Genomic DNA, 21,737 nt, shown 5'->3' with positions numbered 1-21,737 from the left:
GCCATTTATCATTTCTGGATACATGCAGATGAAAACACTCCAGAGAAGTTTTTACTTGATCAGTCAAAAATGCAAGCACATTTAAGATTTTACCTCAAGAACAATAAATCTTGTTTTTTACACGAAAGTAAAGGTTTTCCAATTGCTAACAAAAACCAAAAGTAACCAAAGTAACAAAAACCAAAGTCACTCACTTTCTAAAATCCATCATATCATGTATGAACAAATAAGTTTGTCAAAAATCTAAGCTAAGATTATCACTGGACAATATTAGAGTGTGGACTGAGTTTCTGCCCACTAAGAATTTTGACAAAAATAAACTAGTTCCAGGGTTAGTTCAGTTTGTCTGCCATCACAAGCCAAAGGAATATGTTTTTCAAAGAAAATGATAATGAGGAGTCAGAAAACCCCATGCTTACTGAAAATAAAATTGATGATGATCAAATCTGGTATTACTGGATTGAAAAAAATCCAAGTTGGTATCCAGATAAAGTTCGGGATGGACATTCACAAGCACTACTGGAATTTCTTGAAATTTGGAAGACAGGCATTAGGGAAAGCCTAATCAAATACGTCCATTTGGGGTGAAAACATACCGTGCTGTATGAATTTGTCCCTCGTTTAAGAAACTGATGGGGTTTATTTACATTTGCGAAGAAAAAAAGATACGCTTCCCCCAACCCTAACCCTTAACCCTAACCATAACCATAACTCTAAACCTAACACTAAAACAGATTGAAATGCAATAGATCGATACTAGGGTTATAATTATGGGTGACAATTTCATACGACACCGCTACGGAAAATGGGATTTTTTTCTAGCTGTGTCAAATGAAAATGTCACCCATAACCCCAGTATTGATCTATTGCATTTCAATCTATTTTAAGGTTAGGTTTAGTTAGAGTTAGGGTTAGGGTTAGGGTGGGGTTAGGGTTAGGTGTAGGGGAAGGGTATAATTTTTCTTCGCAATGTAAATAAACCCAATCTGTTTCTTAAACAAGGGACATATTGATACAGCACGGTATGTTTTCACCCCAAATGGACATATTTGATTGGTTAAAATTGCCGAAATGCTCGATTTTAAAGTGGAAATATGTTACAACATATAGAATTTTCTCAATAAAGCCAAGAAAAAATGATGTTTTAGAAACACATTCTACCAGTATAGGAATTTTAAAAGTGTTTAGTTAACTAGAAATTCTGTTGAAAACAGCCGTTGAGGAAAAGATCTGAAAAATGACTTCCAATGTGTCCAATTTGCAGCAGATATGAATATTGTACAGCCAAAGTGTTGGTGTGGTTGGATGATATTCTACTCCCTGTCACAAAAAGTCAAATTTCTTATATTCAGGATACTTTTGATTTTGTATCTAAAATCAACAACGTTTCTAAGCACTGAAGCAATGTTGAAAACTGTTTTTTAGTAACCATGGATGTTTCTTCCTTACATCCCCATATTGACCACGATGAAAGGTTGGAAGCATGCATGAATGCCTTTGAAAAACAGTCAAACAAAAGTATTCCATTTAATTCTCTCTGTAAATTATTGAGATTTACCACTAGAGGAAGGGTACCCCCATGACAGTTAATTTCGGTAATGCCTTCATGACCAAATTTGAGACACTGAAGGCAGTTAGTTCACCAAAATAGTCATGAACCAATACTCTGGTTACGGTTCAATGATGACGTCTTTTTATCTGGGAAGTATCACAAGATAGTTTAAGTGACTTCTTGTATTTCTGTGATTGTTATGCTAAAAACTGGCTTTAAGCCCTGCATAAAATTTATGTCTAGTTTTTTAAAAGCTAACACAAATGTTAGGTTTTCTGGAGGCAGAATAGTGACAGAGTTATTTTGCAAATCCATGTTGTCCCACATTTACCTCCATCGCCATTCCGATCATCCACATCATATAATTTGGTGAAATCCGAAATCCAAATGTTTGAGGATTAAATGAATTTGTACTGATATAGGGTATTACTGGAAACATACAAATGCTTTTGTACACCAAAATTGCTAGTGACATAGCTAAGGAAAGTCAAACTTTCATGCATAATTTTAGCAAACAAAGTAAAATACATGATAGAATTTCTTAAGTGACTAACTGGCACCAAAATTTCATTGGCATTTCAAAGGTGTTACATGAAAGTTACCAGCATGTTGCGGAAAAATATCCTTGTTTCAAAATATTCCCTCAGCCTTTGTTTGGAATAAAAATATAAGAGTACTATTACCCTCTACTTCAGACACCAAGAAAACAAACATTGGAGTTTCTGAACAGAGTACCTTGAAAAACAGCTGTAAGAGAGGTAAGCTCCATTCATTGTGCAACTACATGGATCAAGTGAATTCCATCAGGAATCATAACAAAAATGTTATGATTTATACGGAAGGTGGGTCATGTAGAGATTCCTATTTGATGTACACAGAATACGCCAAATACGTCTTAATTTATGTTGGCTGTAGAACACAACAATTAAGCAAAAGATTCAATGGGCACAGGTATAACATCAAGACCAATAATGCTGAACATTTTACATCAAATGGCTTTAGTTTTGAAAAAGACTTGAAAGTGCATATTCTCAGAAAATATTATGAATCTACTACACTTTCAGTTCTCAAAATGCATGAAGAGAAATGTTTGTGAGTTATTAACATCGTGCCCTGAAATAATGAACAAAATGACAAGGAAATTTCATCTATTTACACAAAACTGTTTGATTAAATATTCTTCTCCTTTTGCTTTTTCTATTTTCTTTCTTTTTGGCAGTTGTAAAATTTTAAATTGAAGACTGATGATGTCATTCTATCAAAGTGGGAACACAGGATTTCCTCATTCAAATTCAAAAATTTGAATTTTTATTAGTTTGAATTTTTATGTATCATTTTTCCTTTTGAACTCAACAAAGTCAAAATATCTATTGCAATTGCATCATACTCTTCTAATAATAATTATAATAATCGTAATAATAATAATTCTTTCTACTATAGGCATAGGGCCAGCAAGTTTGGGGGAGGGGGAAGTCGATTACATCAACCTCAGTGCTCAACTGATTCTGAAAGAATGAAAGGCAAAGTTGATCTCAGCAGAATTTGAACTCAGAATTTACTCTATCAACCCTGAAAAGATGAAAGGTAAGTTAACTTTGGCAGAATTTGAACTCAGGATATAAAACCATGAAATGCAACAAAACATTTTGCCCAGCATGCTAATGATTCTGCCAGCTGCTGCCTTAGTACCAGGGTTTTCTTAAAATCCGCCCAGGGCTGTTAAACGGAAAATTCTATTTTATAAAAATATTTTTCGGCTTAAATAACTGCCTACCTATAAAACGTGCTCATAGGCGGTAATATGGAAATTAAATATTTCACCTAGGAAAAACAAAGATATTCTCAAAAAGTATATTTATTTTATACAATTCCATTAAACTATCATTTCAGTTAGTAGATATATTTAGACATAAAGAAATTGAAACAGCCTTAAGAGAAGTAGCATATTAAAAAATATTCTGAAGTTAACAATGGATCTATTAGAAAATATTGAAAATTAAACTTTTGAAAATATGAATAGAAGCCTTATTTGAACAAATAATGTCCTTGGGTATTTATGGTAGAATAATAACCGAATAGTTTCAAGTTAAATAGAAATGTCTTCATTTGTTGCTTGGTCATAATTCACATCATAGCTAATTTCCTTTATTTGTATCTCATCTCCAATTTTGTCATTATGTGCATCTGGTGCATTTACCTCAAGGCTAGACAAAACATCCTGTAAACGTGAGTTTAAGAGGCTGTATTCTACAGTCTGTTCACAAGGAGCAATTCCACAACATTCAAAAGCATGCTTTATAGTGGCAACAGCTTGGGTCACACAAGTTCACTATCTCTTGATAAGAAGTTTTTTTTGCAATATCCTTTATTTGTATACTCCTTTTTGCCATTTGAAACCCAATTCTCCCATTCAGCACAAAGGGCCTTCTTGAAAGGACCAATAAAGTTTGAGAATTGTATTCCTACATTTGATCATAAGAGTTCTGTTTTCTTGTGCATCCATGAATATCAATGAATTTTGAAGCATGGAATAGTTGTGCTGTTCTCTGCCCAAGCATTTCGTCAGCCTACAGCTGCATGAGTTCATATGTGATTGATCCCCTGTAGTAAATTGTTAAGTAAATATTCTTTGGGACCTTGATTTTAAGCACGTTTTTCAATCCTTTAAGGATAATCATTGTTTCCAACACCTTTCCTGCAGCATTAACATACAACACAGCAGTAAAACGAGCTTTGGTAGCACCACAGTGGCTAGCTTCTACATTTTTATTGCCAACAAAGACTATGGTTGTAGAATTAAACATGTCAACATATACAGGTGTTTCATCCATATAATTAATCTGGTCAGCATCCTTATCTGCTGTTAATACTTTTTGAATTGGTAAAAAGATTTGGAATTGAAATAAACAGCTTTAGATGTTCTGATAAATGGATTTTCAATTTCATGAAAGAGAATTAACTGACTCTGAGAAAGATTACACATGTTGGTCAAGCAGACAATAAAACACTTGGAGAAAAGGCAGAAATCGCCAGTGATTATCTAGATAGCATTTCAGACGTATTTACTCCAAAACTTGCTGTATGGTAAAACAGTGAAGCTTGAAATGAGATAATTACTAATGACACGCGTAAGGAACATTAACTGCAAAGCAGTGGTTATTCCCTGGATATCAGTGTTCAGTAAGAACTCGTGTTACAAATTGAGATATTCACGGTAAATCAGATCACGTAGCAATGACAACAAATTGGATCAGACAAGTGGCATGGTGCAGCTGACAAACTATCAAACTGACGAAATAAGACTAGTGCCAAACAGAGCAAATGAATGTCTAAACAGAATGCAAACCAGAACACTAACTCTGTTTCAACTTTTAACCACAAATAACCACCCATCTAAATAAACACCCATAGGTGATCTGATGGATGGGTGGATTTTCAGAAAACCCCAGTTGTAATAATAATCCGCCTTTCAACAAAATGGCTGAAAGGCAAGACTCCCCCTCTCCACTTTTGTTTTCTTCTTCAAGTGTAACTTGCCAAAGTTGATGGGTGTTAGGCCAAAGGAGGACGTATTTGTCTTCAGCCTCTTCAATCACATCAACCATGCATATAAAACTGTCTACCCTTCCTGGTTAAACGAAGGCAGTGGAGCAATCTTCATGATGGATTCAGTAGATATTCAGATCCACTCCATGTGACAGCAGCTGTTTGACATAAATCCAGAGGACAGGAATGCTTGGGCCTTGGAAAAGCATATGCAGATTTCGTCACCCTGTGCACATCTTGGACGTGTTCAGCTGTAGAGTTTATCTCAAACTAGCAATGCTCCCTGATAGCACTGCCAGTCCAGGAATTTCTGGATGTTACCAACTTTTGGATGGGCCAAAAGTTCTCTAGAAGTGGCTAGTTGATTATCTGCAATGCCCAGGGTTTCCCCAAGAATGTCATTGATTTTACCTGTTATTAGTGGATTTACTATCTATCACAATACTTGACAGGCTGAGAGGGTTGATAGTTCTTGAAGACATTGAACTTTCTAAGCGCACTTCGTTTGTCTTTGCTTGACCCAGGGCTGTAGCTCTGCCAAAGCGACAAGGTAGGGAAACATGTGTCTAGCAAAAACTGATTCACTGTTGAAGTAAGAGAATTTACAAAAGACAGACATGGCCTTATGGTAGGATTTATTTAACATTCAATACAGTATACTTCACAGGATGATCTACAATAAAAGCAGACAAGATGGCAAGAAATAATCATGAGTAATGAAACATCTAATGAGGACAAACTTTAGATACAAACACAAATCATGCTATTTATGACATTCACCCCTCCTATGAGGAGGAAGAAACATTTCACAACATGTGTTTGTTTAAAGAGTTTTGTTGTTTGTTAAAGGGTGTTGAGGTTTCTCAATCTTCAGAGCAATTGGACTATGTAGGGTAAATAGGCTTCTCTATTACGCAAGTTGTAAGGTCTGGTTCTAATAAAGTTAGTGCAGTGACAGTGAATTAGTGGAATGATTAGGGTTAATATTGGAATTAGGAGATTTATTTTGGTTAGTATTATAGTCAATAGAAGACAGCTCCCTCCACAAGAGTAGAATATTCATATTGTTCACAAGTATTAGCAAGCCTTGCTTGAAAGGTACTCATGCCTTTTAGCAGGTGCAGCTTGTCCAGGAGCTGCGAGATAGGAGCTGGCTCTTAAACGCGAAGGTCTGCCACGTCCTTTCTTTTAGGTGGAGACAGCTGACTTAGAGACACTAGTTTCTCTCCCATCCTGCAGTTTAACATGAGCATAAATTGGATTGCAGTTCATTAACTCCACTTCATCCACCAGCAGTTCATATTTGGAAGTTCTCACATTTTGTCTCATTAGAATAGGACCCGGTGATAAAAGCCAACTGGGAAGAGTTACACCAGTTGTAGATTTATGTTTATATCAGAAAAGTCTTCCATGAGTCTTCATTGGTTGCTGTACACTGGTCTCTACCTGACTGCATGCAGGGATTCTTGCAGAACCAGTTCCTATTGAGTGATTGCCAATCCATTTGTCTTCAGAGCCAGTGTCGCAGTTTTCTACAGAGTTCCATTGAGGCATTCAACCTGCCCATTTCCTCTGTGGTTAAATGCTATGGTTCTACTCATAGTAATTCCTTTACTACGTAAAAACATGAAACTTGTCTCCCTGTCAGAATGAATATAGAAGGGCATGCCAAAGAGGGAGAAAAGTTTATAAAAACATATTTTGACAGCTGAAACACTTGTTGGGAGAAGGGAAGGCAAAAGGGAAGTGCGAGTATTCATCAATGGCAGCAAGAAGATACTTGTAGGAATTAGAAGGCAAAGGTCCGCTAAAGTCAACACTGAGTCTCTCAAAAGGTTGTGTTGCTTTAATCAAATAAGAGTCAAAATGTTTGTAGAAAGATTTGAGTTCACAGCAGACATTACAATTTGCAGTCATTTGCATCACTGCGTTGATGCAGAAGAGTAAGTTTTTAGATTTTACAAAGTGAAACATTCTAAGGATTCCTGGATGACAAAGAGGGGAATAGATTTCTTTAAGTCTGTCAGAACTACCCAAGGTGGAAGCATAGCAGAAAGCATGAGATAGCGCATCAGCTGTGAGATTTTCAGTTCCAGTCCTGCAGACAACATGATAACTGTAGGAAGACAGTTCAATATGCCAGTGCTGTATTTTATCATTCTTGATTTTGTTTGTCTGGGCATTGTGAGACATGAAAGTAATACACTTTTGGTTTGTGATTAATTTGAAATGCTTGGCAAGAAGATAATGTTTCTACTTTTGAAGAGCTTCTATGATTGTGTAAGCCTCTTTTTCAACTGATGAGCAATTCTTTTCACTTGGACTCACTGATCTTGAGAAAAAGGAAATGAGTTTTCCATTTTGATTAAGAGTTGAAGCAATAGCTGTGTCTGAGGCATCCCTCTCAACCACTAGGCACAAAGTCGGGTCAATAGTCACAACAATTGCTTTTGTGATTTCTGCTTTCAGATACTCAAAGGCATTTTTTAATTTTACTGGTAAGGGGAATATTTTATTTATTATCAGTGGATGAATTTTATCAGAAAAATGCAAAATCCATGATGAGTAGTAAGAGAACATGCCAATGACCCTTTTTAAGATTTGGAGTCATGTAGGTCAGTAAATTCTTTTAATGGTTGCAATCTCTGAGGATCAGGTTTGATGTTTCCTTTTGATACTTGAAACCCTAGTAACTTGCACTGATAATGCTCTTCTTTTCATTGAAGGTTATTTTATACTGCTTTATTCTGGCCATGATCTTCTTGATTCTTTCCACAAATAGTAATATTATCCAAGTATGCAGGAATATTCTTGATCTTCTCTTCTCTATTCATATTGTCCATGATGCGTTCAACACAGTCAACTCCATTGGCAATCCCAAAAGGAATATGCTTAAAATGGTTGCTCTGGCTTCAAAAGCTGTAAAATGTCTCTCTTTTTCCTTAATTGGTATCTGATGTTATGTGCTGCAACCATCTTATCGGTTTTTGGCAATGGATAAGCATTGAGCTGAAGAAAGTGATTAATGGTTTTACATAAACTACGAGCCTTTTCTTGTGTCTTTCATTTATTGTTACCAAAAGCCGAGCTCTCCAGGGTGACTTTGAAGGCTTAATCCTGTCATCACATAGCTATATATCCTGTCAGATTCAATGAACTGTTTGTTGGGCTTTGAAAAATGGCAAGACTAAGACTTTGTTGCAATTGGTTTTCAATCTAGGGACAGCTTGCAAAATAAGCATGGTGCTTCAACTTTTGCTGCTGCTACTCCACAAACAGAAGTAGGTTTTTCTCCTTTGAAAGAAATCTGAAGTCTTTCATGCAGGTCCAAGAAATCATGTCCCAGTATAACATCTGAACAGTCTGGGTAACAAGTTAAGTTTTACATTGTCATAGTCTTGACCTTGTTACCAAATTTGCACAAAACAATGTGCTTTTGTTACAGTTGAAAGTTTCATGGAAGCCATGGAAGTCTTTCTCTCTGAGGGATAAGTATCTAGTTACATGGATTTGGCAAGATCAGAGCAGTTGTAGCTCTCAGAACTTCCAGTGTCAACAAGAGTTTTGATAGAGGCATTATTGAAGGAAATATTGATAATAGCTTAGACAGGCTAGCAGGTGCAACTGCAGTAATAACTATATTCAGCTGAGGATCTGTGGCAAATACAAATTCTTACTACATCTTTTGCAAGTGGCATACTGTTCAGGACATTTTGACCTAGGATGGCAAGAGTAACCACAAAAGCAACATTTCGAGGAGTTCACTGCTGCTGTCGTAGATGATGTATCTCCAGATTCTTGTTCAAAGAGATATTACAACAAGGAGTATGTGTTGTTTAAGTAAGGGATTACTTTTCAACCATTTCAAGAGTTTGAGCCAGGTTAAAAGCCCTTTGATTGTCAAGGGTTTTATTTTCCAACAATCTCTGTCTGATATAATGAATGCATCTCGAATGGCATCTTCATGATTCTTTTCTGCAGTAACAGCTTTAAAGTTGTATTCTTTGGAAAGTCTTTCAAGTTTTTGCAAAAACTTGTCCAAGATCGTGTTTTGTAGTGGCAAAAATATGCTTAGTGAATATTTCATTTCTTGGTTTAACATACAAGTTTTCAAGAGTTTCAATAGCAGTTTTATAATCAGGACATTCTGCAATATATTTGTACCCTGATGGAGCCATGAAATTTGTCAGCAAGTGGAGCTTATCAGGATTTTGATCTTCAACAAAGGATAAGAAATTGTTGAAAGTTTGGTACTAGTGGTTCCAGTTCTTTGCAGTATCAGGAGAATCAGGGTTGACATCAAAGCATCCAGTCGAAGAAATGCTCCATTTTGAATTTTAAATAAATTGAAGACAGTTTACAGTGTGACCTTATGATAGGTTTTATTTAACATTCAATATAGCTTACGTCGCAGTATATAATATACTAATGAAATTATTGTATACAGTGCTCAGGTGCACCACAAGTTGTCAAAAGTTGGAAAGTTAACAGTGTATGCGTCAGATACATGCATGTGTATGGAGGGGAGAAAATCAGGTGTAGCGTTGGCGAATCTCTGGAAGCATGGAAGTTTTGAAGGATGCAGTGCTCCGACAACTAACAACTGATGCCGGCAGTTTGTTCCATGCTTCAGCAAATCTTAGCGTGAAAAAATGTTTCTGAAAGTTATGGGAGCTGTGCTGTTTTCTGACTTTGTAAACATGTCCACGGGTGTTAGACAGATGGAGTTTGAAAAGGTGCTCAGAGTTATTGAAAAGGTGCTCAGATTAATAATTTATGGGTGTCTGCCAAGTCAGTTGCCACATGTCAGAGTTTCAATGTATCCATGCCCAGGGAAGTAAGGTGTTCAAAATATGGCAAATGCCTGATAGAGGGTATTCTCTTGGTTGCACATCACTGAACGGCTTCCAGACGATTAATATCCTGGGCAAGATAGGGGTTACTGGCCGCTGATGCAAATTCCAGGTGAGGTCGCACCATAGCTATATAAAGCCGCAGATAGATGGCCAAAGAACAGTTCACAAAGGACTTGGTGAGTGATGCCAAGACACCCTCAGCCTTGGCAATTTTAGCAATGTGCTTTGTCCAACACAAATTGCTCTCAACAGTAATGCCCAGGTCACGTTCACAAGAAGACTTTTTTAGATTAGTGTTGTGGAGGGAGTAAGTAGATGCTGGGTTTTCCTCCAAAAATGCATGGTGTTACATTTGTCTACAGCCAGCTTGAGTTGCCAGTTCATGATCCACTGCTGCATTGTTTCCAGGTCTGATTGCAATAAAGATCTATAGTGTACAGGATCTGACCTCCTTATTTCAAGGTACAATCTGGCCTCGTTATTTCGAGGTACAGTCTGTTCTCTTCATTTTGAAGTACAACGCAGACGAGGTGGCAAGAGTTAATCATGAGAAGTGAAACATCTAATACAAACACAAATCATGCTCTTTATGACAACCCTCAAGAATGCGCTGGAGATGTCATGGCCTCAGTGCATGTTTACACATCACCAGCCATGGCATGCCCAGTCCACCATGGATTTCCTGACCATTGAAATGTGTCCCTTTCACAAGAACCAAAAGATTAAATGTGCTGGTACAGTAATGCTCAGGTGGTAGTAGATGATGGATGTGATGTATGCGTTTGCCATCTCTTAGCTACTCTACTTACACCATCCTGGTTTTTGCTACTCTGAAAGTCAAGATCAAACCATATCCTGAGCAATTTAACCAATCTTTCTATTCAGCATTCAGCAAAGCAGTTAAATGGCATGGACTTGCTTTAATGGGTGCTGAGCCACAAGCCCACTGACTTTTCCTGGTTAATTTTCTCTCCTGTTACCACTTTGTATTCCCTGAGAGCAGTGCTGAATATCTCAATGTGTTTGGTGTTCGACACAACTGTGGTAATGTCGTCAGCATATGCTGACAGGGATCTGCTACACTCTAGTTCATGTGGGATGTCCCTCAACATGTTTAGCTTGTTCAGTAGTTGTTTAAGTTATTGCTGTTTCTTTCATTTCCTCCCTTTTCTTTTTGTACTTTTTAATGTAGCCTCTTTCAATAGGCTTATAGCCTTCCTCACTGCTGCCCAGTTTAACACCACCATATGGCCATTTGATACTTTTAACATAGTTCACTCTGTTGAGGCATCCAGACAGAGCATTTCCATGACCTATGCATGCACCATTACCATCTATGCTCTCCATGCTGTCAACAAAATAAACTCAAACACTCTGGCCTCCTCTTGAACATTCAACATCTCTCCCATCTAGATTCTACACATCACACACATCCTAGACTTCACTCTCCTTGTCTCACCTGGATTTCAGCAACAATAATTTCCAGTTATTGAGACCTAAAGTCTCCCTCCTCATTCCCCTAAATACATCTGCTCACTCCATTGTTCTTTAAACTCCTCAAACCATCAGCAACTATTTGATAATATCTTCCGCACTGAGAACATCTATCTTTTTCCCCCTATCTGAAGTCATCTTATCTGATGACTTCAATGCTCTCAACACTTTATGGCTCTCACACTCATCCTAGACCAATCTATCAGTGTGGAAGTTGAATCTTTGCTACCCTTAACTCGTTGCAACTCATATTCCAAATCAACACACCTTTGATTTCTTTCTTACCTCAACATACAGTCTCTTCCAAACTGTATCTGATCCTCTTGCCTTTGTCTCATTGCAATTATCCAGCAGATAATCACATACTACACAGAATCCCTTTCCTCCTGTATCTTATGGCACTTCAAGTCAGTTGACTGGTTGGAGCGCCACAAGTTTTATGTCATGTATCCTTGGTAGCAAGTGTTTCATTCATGCTCCTTTGAAACAGTGATACAGATGGCTGAAACCCTCTTTTTTAGCTATGTCGCTTTACATCCCACACATAGCAAAAACTTAGTGTCTCAAGTCTCCCCAATAGTTTGCTCATAATTGCACTGCAGCTGTTCAGGAAAAAAACGATACCTAATGATGCTTGGAAAATCTCATCCCAAATTGGGTTGCATTCATACAGTAAGACCACTATCTAATGTACAAAGAATACCATAGCTCTTAAGCTTTCCCACCATCCAAACTGTAGCCAATCCTTCTAATTCAACTTTGCAGAGTCCTTTACTTAACAAGGAACAGTTCCCCCATGGAGAAAGCATTTAAATTTGCACTATACTTCTTTGCCCTATATTAAATATTTGGCTTTTTTGGGCAACGGAACATTTCATTATGCTTTAGGAATTGCTATCATTACTTTGTGGGGAAGGAAAAGTACATAAAGTGCGAGGAGGGTAAAATATTTTTTAAAAATGGAAATTTGTGGGCAAAAAACATTCCAAAATTATAATTTTGGATCTTTTAAATTTCCTCCAACCATTTAAAGTTTATCGAATTTTCAGCAGCATTACACTTTCTCCTAACAAATTGATGATAATAAAAAAAGTTACAATTCTTTCAGTCTTTTACATGTTTCAGTCATTTGACTGTAGCTATGCTGGAGCACCGCCTTTAGTTGAGCAAATCGACCCCCAGGACTTATTCTTTGTAAGTTTAGTACTTATTCTATTCGTTCTTTTTGCCGAACCGCTAGGTTACAGGGACGTAAACACACCAGCATCAGTTGTCAAGCGATGTTAGGAGGTCAAACACAAACATATACACACACATACATACATACATATATATATATCATCATCGTCATCAACGTTTAACGTCCGCTTTCCATGCTAGCATGGGTTGGACGGTTCAACTGGGGTCTGGGGAGCCCGAAGGCTGCAACAGGCCAGTCAAATCTGGCAGTGTTTCTACAGCTGGATGCCCTTCCTAACGCCAACCACTCCGAGAGTGCAGTGGTGATTTTGTGCCACCGACACAGGTGCGAGACGAGGCTGGCAGACGGCCACGCTCGGATGGTGTTCTTATGTGCCACCGACACAGGTGCGAGACGAGGCTGGCAGACGGCCACGCTCGGATGGTGTTTTTATGTGCCACCGACACAGGTGCCAGACGAGGCTGGCAGACGGCCACGCTCGGATGGTGTTTTTATGTGCCAGCGACACAGGTGCCAGACGAGGCTGGCAGACGGCCACGCTCGGATGGTGTTTTTATGTGCCACCGACACAGGTGCCAGACGACGCTGGCAGACGTCCACGCTCGGACGGTGTTTGTTACGTGCCCACAGCACGGAGGACAGTCGATGCGGTACTGGCAACAGTCCCGTTCGGAAGGTTTTCTTATGTGCCACCGGCACTGGTACCACAAGGGTACAAATTCCATTGATGTTCATCTATTTTGATTTGGTTTGACTTGATTCGATTTGACTTTGATCTGATTTGCCTCAACAGGTCTTCACAAGTGTCACAAGCAGGAAGGTATGCACAGGCGGACTGACTACGTCCCAGGTAGGGGCCACGGGTTATGGCTTCACTAGTCATACTTCCATAGGTCTCGGTCTCTGTTCATTTCCATGGTGAGACCAGGTTTTCCTGGGTCTACCTCTTCCACGGGTTCCCTCAACTGCTAGGGATTGGCACTTTCTCACACACCTATCTTCATCCATTCTAGCCACATGACCATACTGATGCTTCTTAGGTACAACATTTCCCTTAGGGAACTAACACTCTGTCGAGTAAGTACACTGACATTACACATCCATCGGAGCATACTGGCTTCATTCCTCATGAGCTTATGCATGTCCTCAGCAGTCACGGCCTATGTTTCACTGCCATGTAGCATGGCAGTTCAAACACATGCATCATACAGTCTGCCTTTTACTCTGAGCGAGAGGCCTTTAGTCACCAGCAGAGGTAAGAGCTCTGGAAAGTGACGGAAGTTGTTTTCTGCAGATTTTTGGAGGTCAATGCTCCCAAGCATTTGCCACATATAAAGACTATCTTCCCAGTTAGCCTACCTTTGACATTGCTGCACCTCTTATGTGTTCATAGCTTACACTGGGTACATTTTATAGAGTTTCTACCTACACCCTTTCTACAGATCGAGCTGAGGACATTTGTGGATTGCCTACCTTTCTACTTATTAGTACTTTGGTTTTAGCTAGGTTGACTCTAAGGCCCCTCGATTCTAAACCCTCCTTCCACACCTAGAATTTCTGCAGTTCTGATAGTGACTCAGCAATTAGAGCGAGGTCGTCAGCATAGAGGAGCTCCCAGGGGCAACCTGTCTTGAATTCCTCTGTTATTGCCTGGAGGACTATGATAAATAGGAGGGGGCTGAGTACTGAACCCTGGTGGACCCCAACCTCTACTTTGAATTCTTCTGTGTACATGTTGCCAACCCTAACCTTGCTTACGGCATCTCTGTACATGGCTTGCACAGCCCTCACCAGCCATTCCTAGTTTCCTCATTGACCACCAGAAAGGGATCGGGGGACCCTATCAAAGGCTTTCTCCATGTCAACGAAAGCCAGGTACAGGGGCTTATCTTTGGCTAGGTATTTCTCCTGCAGCTGCCTTACCAGGAATATAGCATCAGTGGTACTTTTCACTGGCACGAACCCAAACTGCATCTCATCTAAACTAACTCTCTAATTAGTTGGGCTATGACCCTCTCCGTAACCTTCATTACCTGATCCAACAGCTTGATACCTCTGTAATTATTTGTATCTAGGGCATCACATTTATATATATATATATATATATATACATATATACGATTGGCTTCTTTCAGTTTTCATCTACCAAATCCATTTTTTTATTTCCCTGCCCTGAAGTCCTTCCCTTTCTCTTCCCTGAAGATTTTGAGAGGTTATTTGGGACAAACTAAAAAAGCAATCACTTGGAAGATACATAAATAGAGTGTTATTCGATAAATGAAATAAATATTTGGGACAAAAAAAAAAAAAAAAAAGGAGTAATAATTTTTTACAAGGAAAAAATTCCCTGATTTTACTAAAGTATCATGTATATCATTAAATAATACATTTCGTGCGTTCATTTGTATAGGCAACAAAAGAAACCATCTTTAAAATAACATTGGGACTTTATTTCTCCGTGGATCATGCGCTCTGTTATATATCAACCCTCCTCTGAAATGTCAGGATCTACAAACTCACCTGTCTGACTCATTAATAATTTGTCACACCAATTTATGGTAAAAGGGAAGCTCCAGGACACATACAGTATTAGTTATTTGAAATATATTACACACAACATGATTGAAACTGTGACCCAATTCCTGCATAACATTCAACTAATCACAAAACAGGACTCAATAAATGTCCAATAACTCATATGATAGGTAAGTTAAGCAATCACAACAAATTAGTGTGGTGAACCTATGTAAACCAAACTTAATGCAACAATACAAACTGGTCTTGCTACAAATTAATTAGGAACAAACAAAAATAGGGCATCATTCAGGTAAAAAAATGGGCTAGGACTTAGCTGTTAGTGGCTTAGTTCCTCGAAACATATCAAATGCTACAAGCTGGAAGAAATGGTTCACTGATAGGTCCCGGTACTTAAAGATTTTGTTCTGTTTGGCTATAGAAGCAGTAACCCTTCCATTTACCACAGCATTCTGGATGTGGGAGGGAGCAAAGGAGTCACAAAGTATCCCATGTAAGAAACCTTCCTCTTACACAGGGATGAAGATTATGGTCTCTTCCCATCACTTCTGGATAATCCTACTAGCTCCAGAACTGAGGGGATATTAACCTTAATCATTAAGCAGACCCTGACTTAATGATTAAGTTTAGCTTGGTGTGATGAGCAAAACAGCATTTAGGCAGCAAGACAAACTGTGAAGGTTTGTAGAGTTAAGGGGCCTACAACAGCGACATCTCAATCCCCACCAAACGTTGAGAGCAATGGAGACAAAGCGGAATGCTAATGTTAGCCACAGAGAATTTTGCTTTTGCAGAAAGTAGGCAACACCTTGAGAATTTATCAGATTGATCAAAAAGGGAGTTGAAAGTGGAACTGGAGCACAGATTGTCCCATACTCTTTGCTACTCTCAATCCTCAGCTATGTCAGGAACTGAGAAAATGAGCTCTCTCCACTAAAACAGAGCTTCACCCATTTTCCTGTTGGAACTAGTCCATGTTGGAAAGGAAAGGATATCCCTACCAAAGGGCAGCGGATGTAGATGGAGGCAAGAAAATAAGAGATGGAGATGAGCACTTATGACCCTCAAACCATTTGGGTAAAGCAGCCTGGTTGCAGGACTCTGGAGAGAGTCTGAGATTGACCAAGCATTTGAATTTCCTGAAGATTAAGCATTGGAGAGACAACAAGAATCTATGAGAAAGACTAACTCTGAGAAAATACAATAACTTAGGAATTGACAACTATCCTGGATGCTGTAGTAAATATAGGGTCACTGCTTCTGTAGCTGAATGGAACAAAATCCTTAAGTATCGGGACTTGTCAGTGAACCACTTTTCCAGCCTGTGGCATTTGAGATGTTTGGAGGAGCTGGGCTGCTAATGGCAAAGTTCTTGTTGTTGTTGTTGGTTTGCCTTATTGAAGTGTCAAGTGATGCCCATGAAGGTACTTGATTGTTCCAATGCCTTGCCATCATCCATAGTAATGCCAAGAACATGTTGACTTGCTTTGATAGGTTCTATTGAACCTTGTAGTGTGCAACCAATTGAGCACGATGTTGAATTGTTTTTTTTTTGTTGAATTGATGTTTTTTGTTGAATTGATGTGTTTTCTGTTGAATTGATGTGATTTTTCCTTTTTTCTTTCTTTGATCATGTTTTACAATTTTTTCTCAGTTTTGTATTATATATGTATCATATACATATGTGTTACATTCCAATCGGCGCATTTATACAAAAAAACAAATTGGACTGTATAGAAAGATGACAGGGTAACGCCTTTTGTAGGAGAGGTTAAGAAGGTAAAGGAGGAGGATGAAATACTGTAACTGAATGAATTAAGGTAAGCTAAAAGAAGTTAAAAGCAATTAAGAACAAGACAAAAGAAGATGAACATTTCTTTTTAGAATTTAAAAAAATGTTTTTTAAGGTTTAATAAAACTTCACAAATTTCAAAAACCCTTCTCAAAAAATTCTCAAAGTATCTCAGAAAATTCAGTCATGAGGTTTTCAAGCCTTAAAGTTTTAAGATTTTAAAGATTTAAAGTTTATAAAGTTTTAAATTTAAAGTTCCAAAAGGTTCAAAGGTTATAAAAGCTTAAACAATTTTCTTTTAGAAAGTTCATGGACATAAGAGACAGGTGGAAAGATAGATAGATAAATAGATAGATAGATAGACAGACAGACAGACAGAGAAATAGAACAGTAGATAGAAAGATACGACCTACATGTGGAGTTTAATCTGTGGATAGCCTTGTTGCTAGTTGTTAGATTAGATTTATTCATGTGAGCGCTTTCAGATCAAAGTGCCTTCTTTCGATTTATTTTTTGTGGTGGTTATTGTTGGTGTTGGTTAAAAACTCTGGAAGCAGTAGATATACTTTCAGCTGTTGAGCTCATTCTGACAGTTAAAGGTGGGTACTTTCTTCTCAATGAAGTGTGCTTTAGTGATTCTGAGGTTGATGATATCTGTCCCACTTGCCAGTATCGGGTGAAGAAATACCCATCACATTGTTGGAATACGGTGCTGGATGCTGTGGCCTTGTGGAGATGCTCCTTCACTGAGATGAAGTCTTTTCATTGACCCTACGTATATTTCAACTTCTTTTAACTTCTCTTAACTTCCCTCAATTTCTTCAGTTACAGTATTTCATTTCCCGAATTTTTTCACATTCATTGGCAGATTGAGAAATGAATTTTTTGTAACTAAACTCTTTCAAACGTAGAATGTGTCATATAAAACACCTTTTACTCATAGTGTTGTGGAGAAATGTTTCTATTTATGAAGTTATTTCGTGCTAAAGCTGTATTTTGGTAATTTCAACCAATCAATGACGTGTATTCAGCCAAATAAAATTACTACTGTTGTTTTTTGACAACAACTTCCAGCGGTGTATATTTTGTTTGTCCCTGTTATTCATTATGACATATTTCATCTCAGTTACGTTCGTAATGAATAAACGAGTGTATCTGAAGCTCGTTTACTTCATGACATCACCATAATCGTCTGTGCATTTCTACTGCTTTTTAGGTTTTTCCTATTTTTCAGCTACTATTTTTGGAAAGACTTCCTCCCCACCCACCCCAATTTTCTCACAAATTATTGTTTTTTAAAATTTCTTTTTGCCAAAAACCCAGCTTTTCAGATACGGAGATTCCTGAAAATTGCCAAAAATTGGAATTTTGAAATTTTTTGGCCCCATCCAATTTCTTCAATTTTCATTTTTTCCGTAACCCTAACCCTAACCCTAAAACCCTAATCCCAACCCTCAAAACCCTAACCCTGAAACCCCAAACCTAACCCTAAAACCCTAACCCTAACCAAAAAACCCTAAAGCTAAAACCAGTACAAACGCACAAGCGATGTCATAAATAACAGTGACAAATGAAATATACACAACAGCAGGAATTTTATTCAGCTGAATACACGTCATTGATTGGTTGAAATTGTGGATTTTGTAGACAGAAACTGAAAGAAGCCCATCATATATGTGTGTATATATATATATATATATATATATATATATATATACAAAATGAGAAAATGGAGGAACCATCAGATAATACCCAATCAATACTTTATTACACCATTACATAACAGCAATAACATTATACATAATATATTGCAAATATAACTAGACATGGAAATAGAAATATAAAATACAATTACATCATATCTGACAGCTGTTTCGGCCGTGAAGACAAGTATGTCTCATTTAACCCATTAGCCATATAAAGCAGGTATAAATGAGACATTAACAAGGATGTCACACGGCCTCTTCAGCGAATTTAATAAGTGTGAAAAAATTTACATATAAATATAAAAATATAAAATAGAAAAATGTGTGCATAGACACTCATAATTCTACACATTAATACAATAATACAATATAAACAAAATATATCAGTATACATTAACAAACAGTTATTTTCCATATTGGACTCCTAGTTCAAGGAAATACATGTACACTCACATTTAAATTTAAAGCAGACATATATATATAAAACAATCCAGTTCATTAAAATGTATAAATATACAAAAAGTCAATAAAAATTAATATTAATATTAATATTAATAATAATAATAATAATAACAACCATGATTGTACCATGTAAAGCAAGCGGACATCTACATATCAATAAGTCTAATTCATCTGTCCGCTTGATATTGATTTTCCTAGATAGATTCGATTGGTTTATAGTTTTAAATTTGAATCACAATGGAAATTTTACGGTTAGTTAGTCAAGAAACGCACATACGCACACGCACATCCACAGATCCAACGCACATACATACATAATTATATGTATACACACACACATACACCCATACACATACACACATACATAGCCACATACACAGCCAAATCATAAATAAATAAATAAATAAATAATATAAGAGGTATAATCGTAACTATACACATGGAAAAACAGAGAAACTCAACCGATTGCACATACATGCATGCAGACATCAAGCCCCCCCCCAAACGACAACAAGGCCGTGGTATTAACTAAGTAGATCCACTCACATATATTAATGTAATTGATAATACCACTATCACCAATACTATTACTATTGATAGGAATATCGCCAATAATGATAAATCAAATCATTCGTTGAATTTGGGATTGGATAGTAAAAATAATCGTAACACTACTAATGGGAATGGTGTTACAGGAATGTTGGCCAATGTTAGATTACCCCAACCTGTTGATAACTGTAATTTCAGAAACAGAAATGTGTGTTTGGTAATCAATGCCTCAAGAAAGAGGTAGTTTATCAATGCACTGTGGATACACAATTTAGTAGTAGGGTATACATCGGAGCAACTATGAATAGCATGAAACAGAGACTTTATTATCATAGATATACTTTTAGAAATAAAAATAGGATGTACTCTACGGGGTTAAGTGCGTATATTTGGGAACTCAAAAGTAAGAACTTAGATTTTAAATTAAATTGGAAAATACTAACTTCTGCACCTGTGTATAATGGAAAAATAAAAAATGCTCTCTATGTATTAATGAAATTTTTTTCATTATCAAAGCGGGTAGGCCTATTATTAATAATATAAATGAAAAAAATTTTTTTGCATTCATAAACTACCGTACACTTTCTCTAGATTTAAATAGAACTTAGCTTTTCTACTAGTAATATTTTAATTCTCCTCTGTATCTAATTATACTAGTAGTCTTCTACAATTTTAAAACATGCAACTTATAAATTTATAATTTTATATAATTTTGTAGCTACACATGTATATAAATATATATGTCCTGTATTAATTGTTTTTTGTTTTTGGTTTTTTGTCCTGGTTTATAAGGGAAATACACTGCGGCAAGAAAGAATTTATACATTTTGGTATATACACAGTAATATGATATTCTTGGAGTTTTCCAAAATTGCAGAGTGTGTATGAGTATCATAGTTAGATACCTGGTTTTAGATACTGTAATACTAATATGTAATAAATGAGAGTCAATATTGGATTTTGTTTGTTTTGGATGAGTATATGGGTTTTTGCAGGTATTTATTTGGCAGGTATTTATATTGTATATTTAGTGTATCTTTGTACTCATCTAAATTTGTATTTATGCTATTTATTAATAAACCTATTCATTTGGCTTTATACATATTAGCAGTCTTATATATTTAGTCTATATTTGTACTCATCTTGATTTGTACATTAAGTTATTTATCTATTTATTTATTTATTTATTCATTATCTATAGGTAAATGTTTACATAATAGTAGCCTGTATACTAAGTTTATATATGTACTTTTTTCAATATATATCTTCATTTTATTTTATGTTATTTATTTATCTATATATTCTTTTATGCATATGTGGATATATACATATTAGCATTACTATATATTAGGTGTACCTTTGTATTTATCTTAATTTGTTTTCTATGGTATTTATCTATTTATTTATTCATTTATTTATTTATATGTAGATATATACATACATATCCATTATTTATTATAATAAAATATAGATACATGTATACTAGCTTGTACTTATATTCTCATTTTAATTTTAATTATTTCATCTTATTTTATTTTATTACATTTTAATATTAAGTAATTACAATTATTAACTTATAATTAATTTAATTTTTGTTATTTACTTATATACTATTTTATTGGTAAGTCCTCCACTGATATTATTTAATGCCAAATCCGGTTAATTATTACATTTGTATTTATGTGTCCACTGATGCTTAAAAGTATATTTATATATAAGTACTATGAATGTTTACACGCACATCACATGTGAAAATATATGGTGTGTATGTGTATGTCTGTTGCTACACATGAGTATACATATGGGCATGTAGATGTGAGTGTAATTCTATTAGTTCGTTGGTAAGGGTTTTGATAGATATATATTAGTATTATAATAACATTGGATTTATTACGTAGAGATGATATCTATTTATGCTATAAGGAGTTATTTTGTTTATATATCCAAGAATATTAGCGTATTTTGACTTCTTACCATTAATCTCTTATAATTTAATTATTATAAACCGATGTTAACTTAGTATATGTATAATTCTATGTCTTTT

At 36.4% G+C, this 21,737-nt stretch overlaps 1 protein-coding gene across 1 annotated transcript; it reads right to left on the bottom strand.

Annotated features, from left to right (window-relative positions):
* Nucleotides 1–6,784: 6,784 nt before the first annotated feature.
* Nucleotides 6,785–7,291, bottom strand: LOC115212154. The gene has a single exon (XM_029780994.1). The coding sequence runs from the start codon at nt 7,289–7,291 to the stop codon at nt 6,785–6,787; it is 507 nt and encodes a 168-aa protein (XP_029636854.1).
* Between the last annotated feature and the right edge of the window lie 14,446 nt (nt 7,292–21,737).

This window comes from Octopus sinensis, linkage group LG5, assembly GCF_006345805.1.
Source record: "Octopus sinensis linkage group LG5, ASM634580v1, whole genome shotgun sequence".
NCBI classification, from domain to species: Eukaryota; Metazoa; Mollusca; class Cephalopoda; order Octopoda; family Octopodidae; genus Octopus; species Octopus sinensis.
This window is presented reverse-complemented; position numbering and strand designations above follow the sequence as displayed.

What these genes read in the sequence shown, in the direction of transcription:
- LOC115212154 (XM_029780994.1), bottom strand. Translation starts at nt 7,291, where the DNA reads ATGTCTCACAATGCCCAGACAAACAAAATCAAGAATGATAAAATACAG.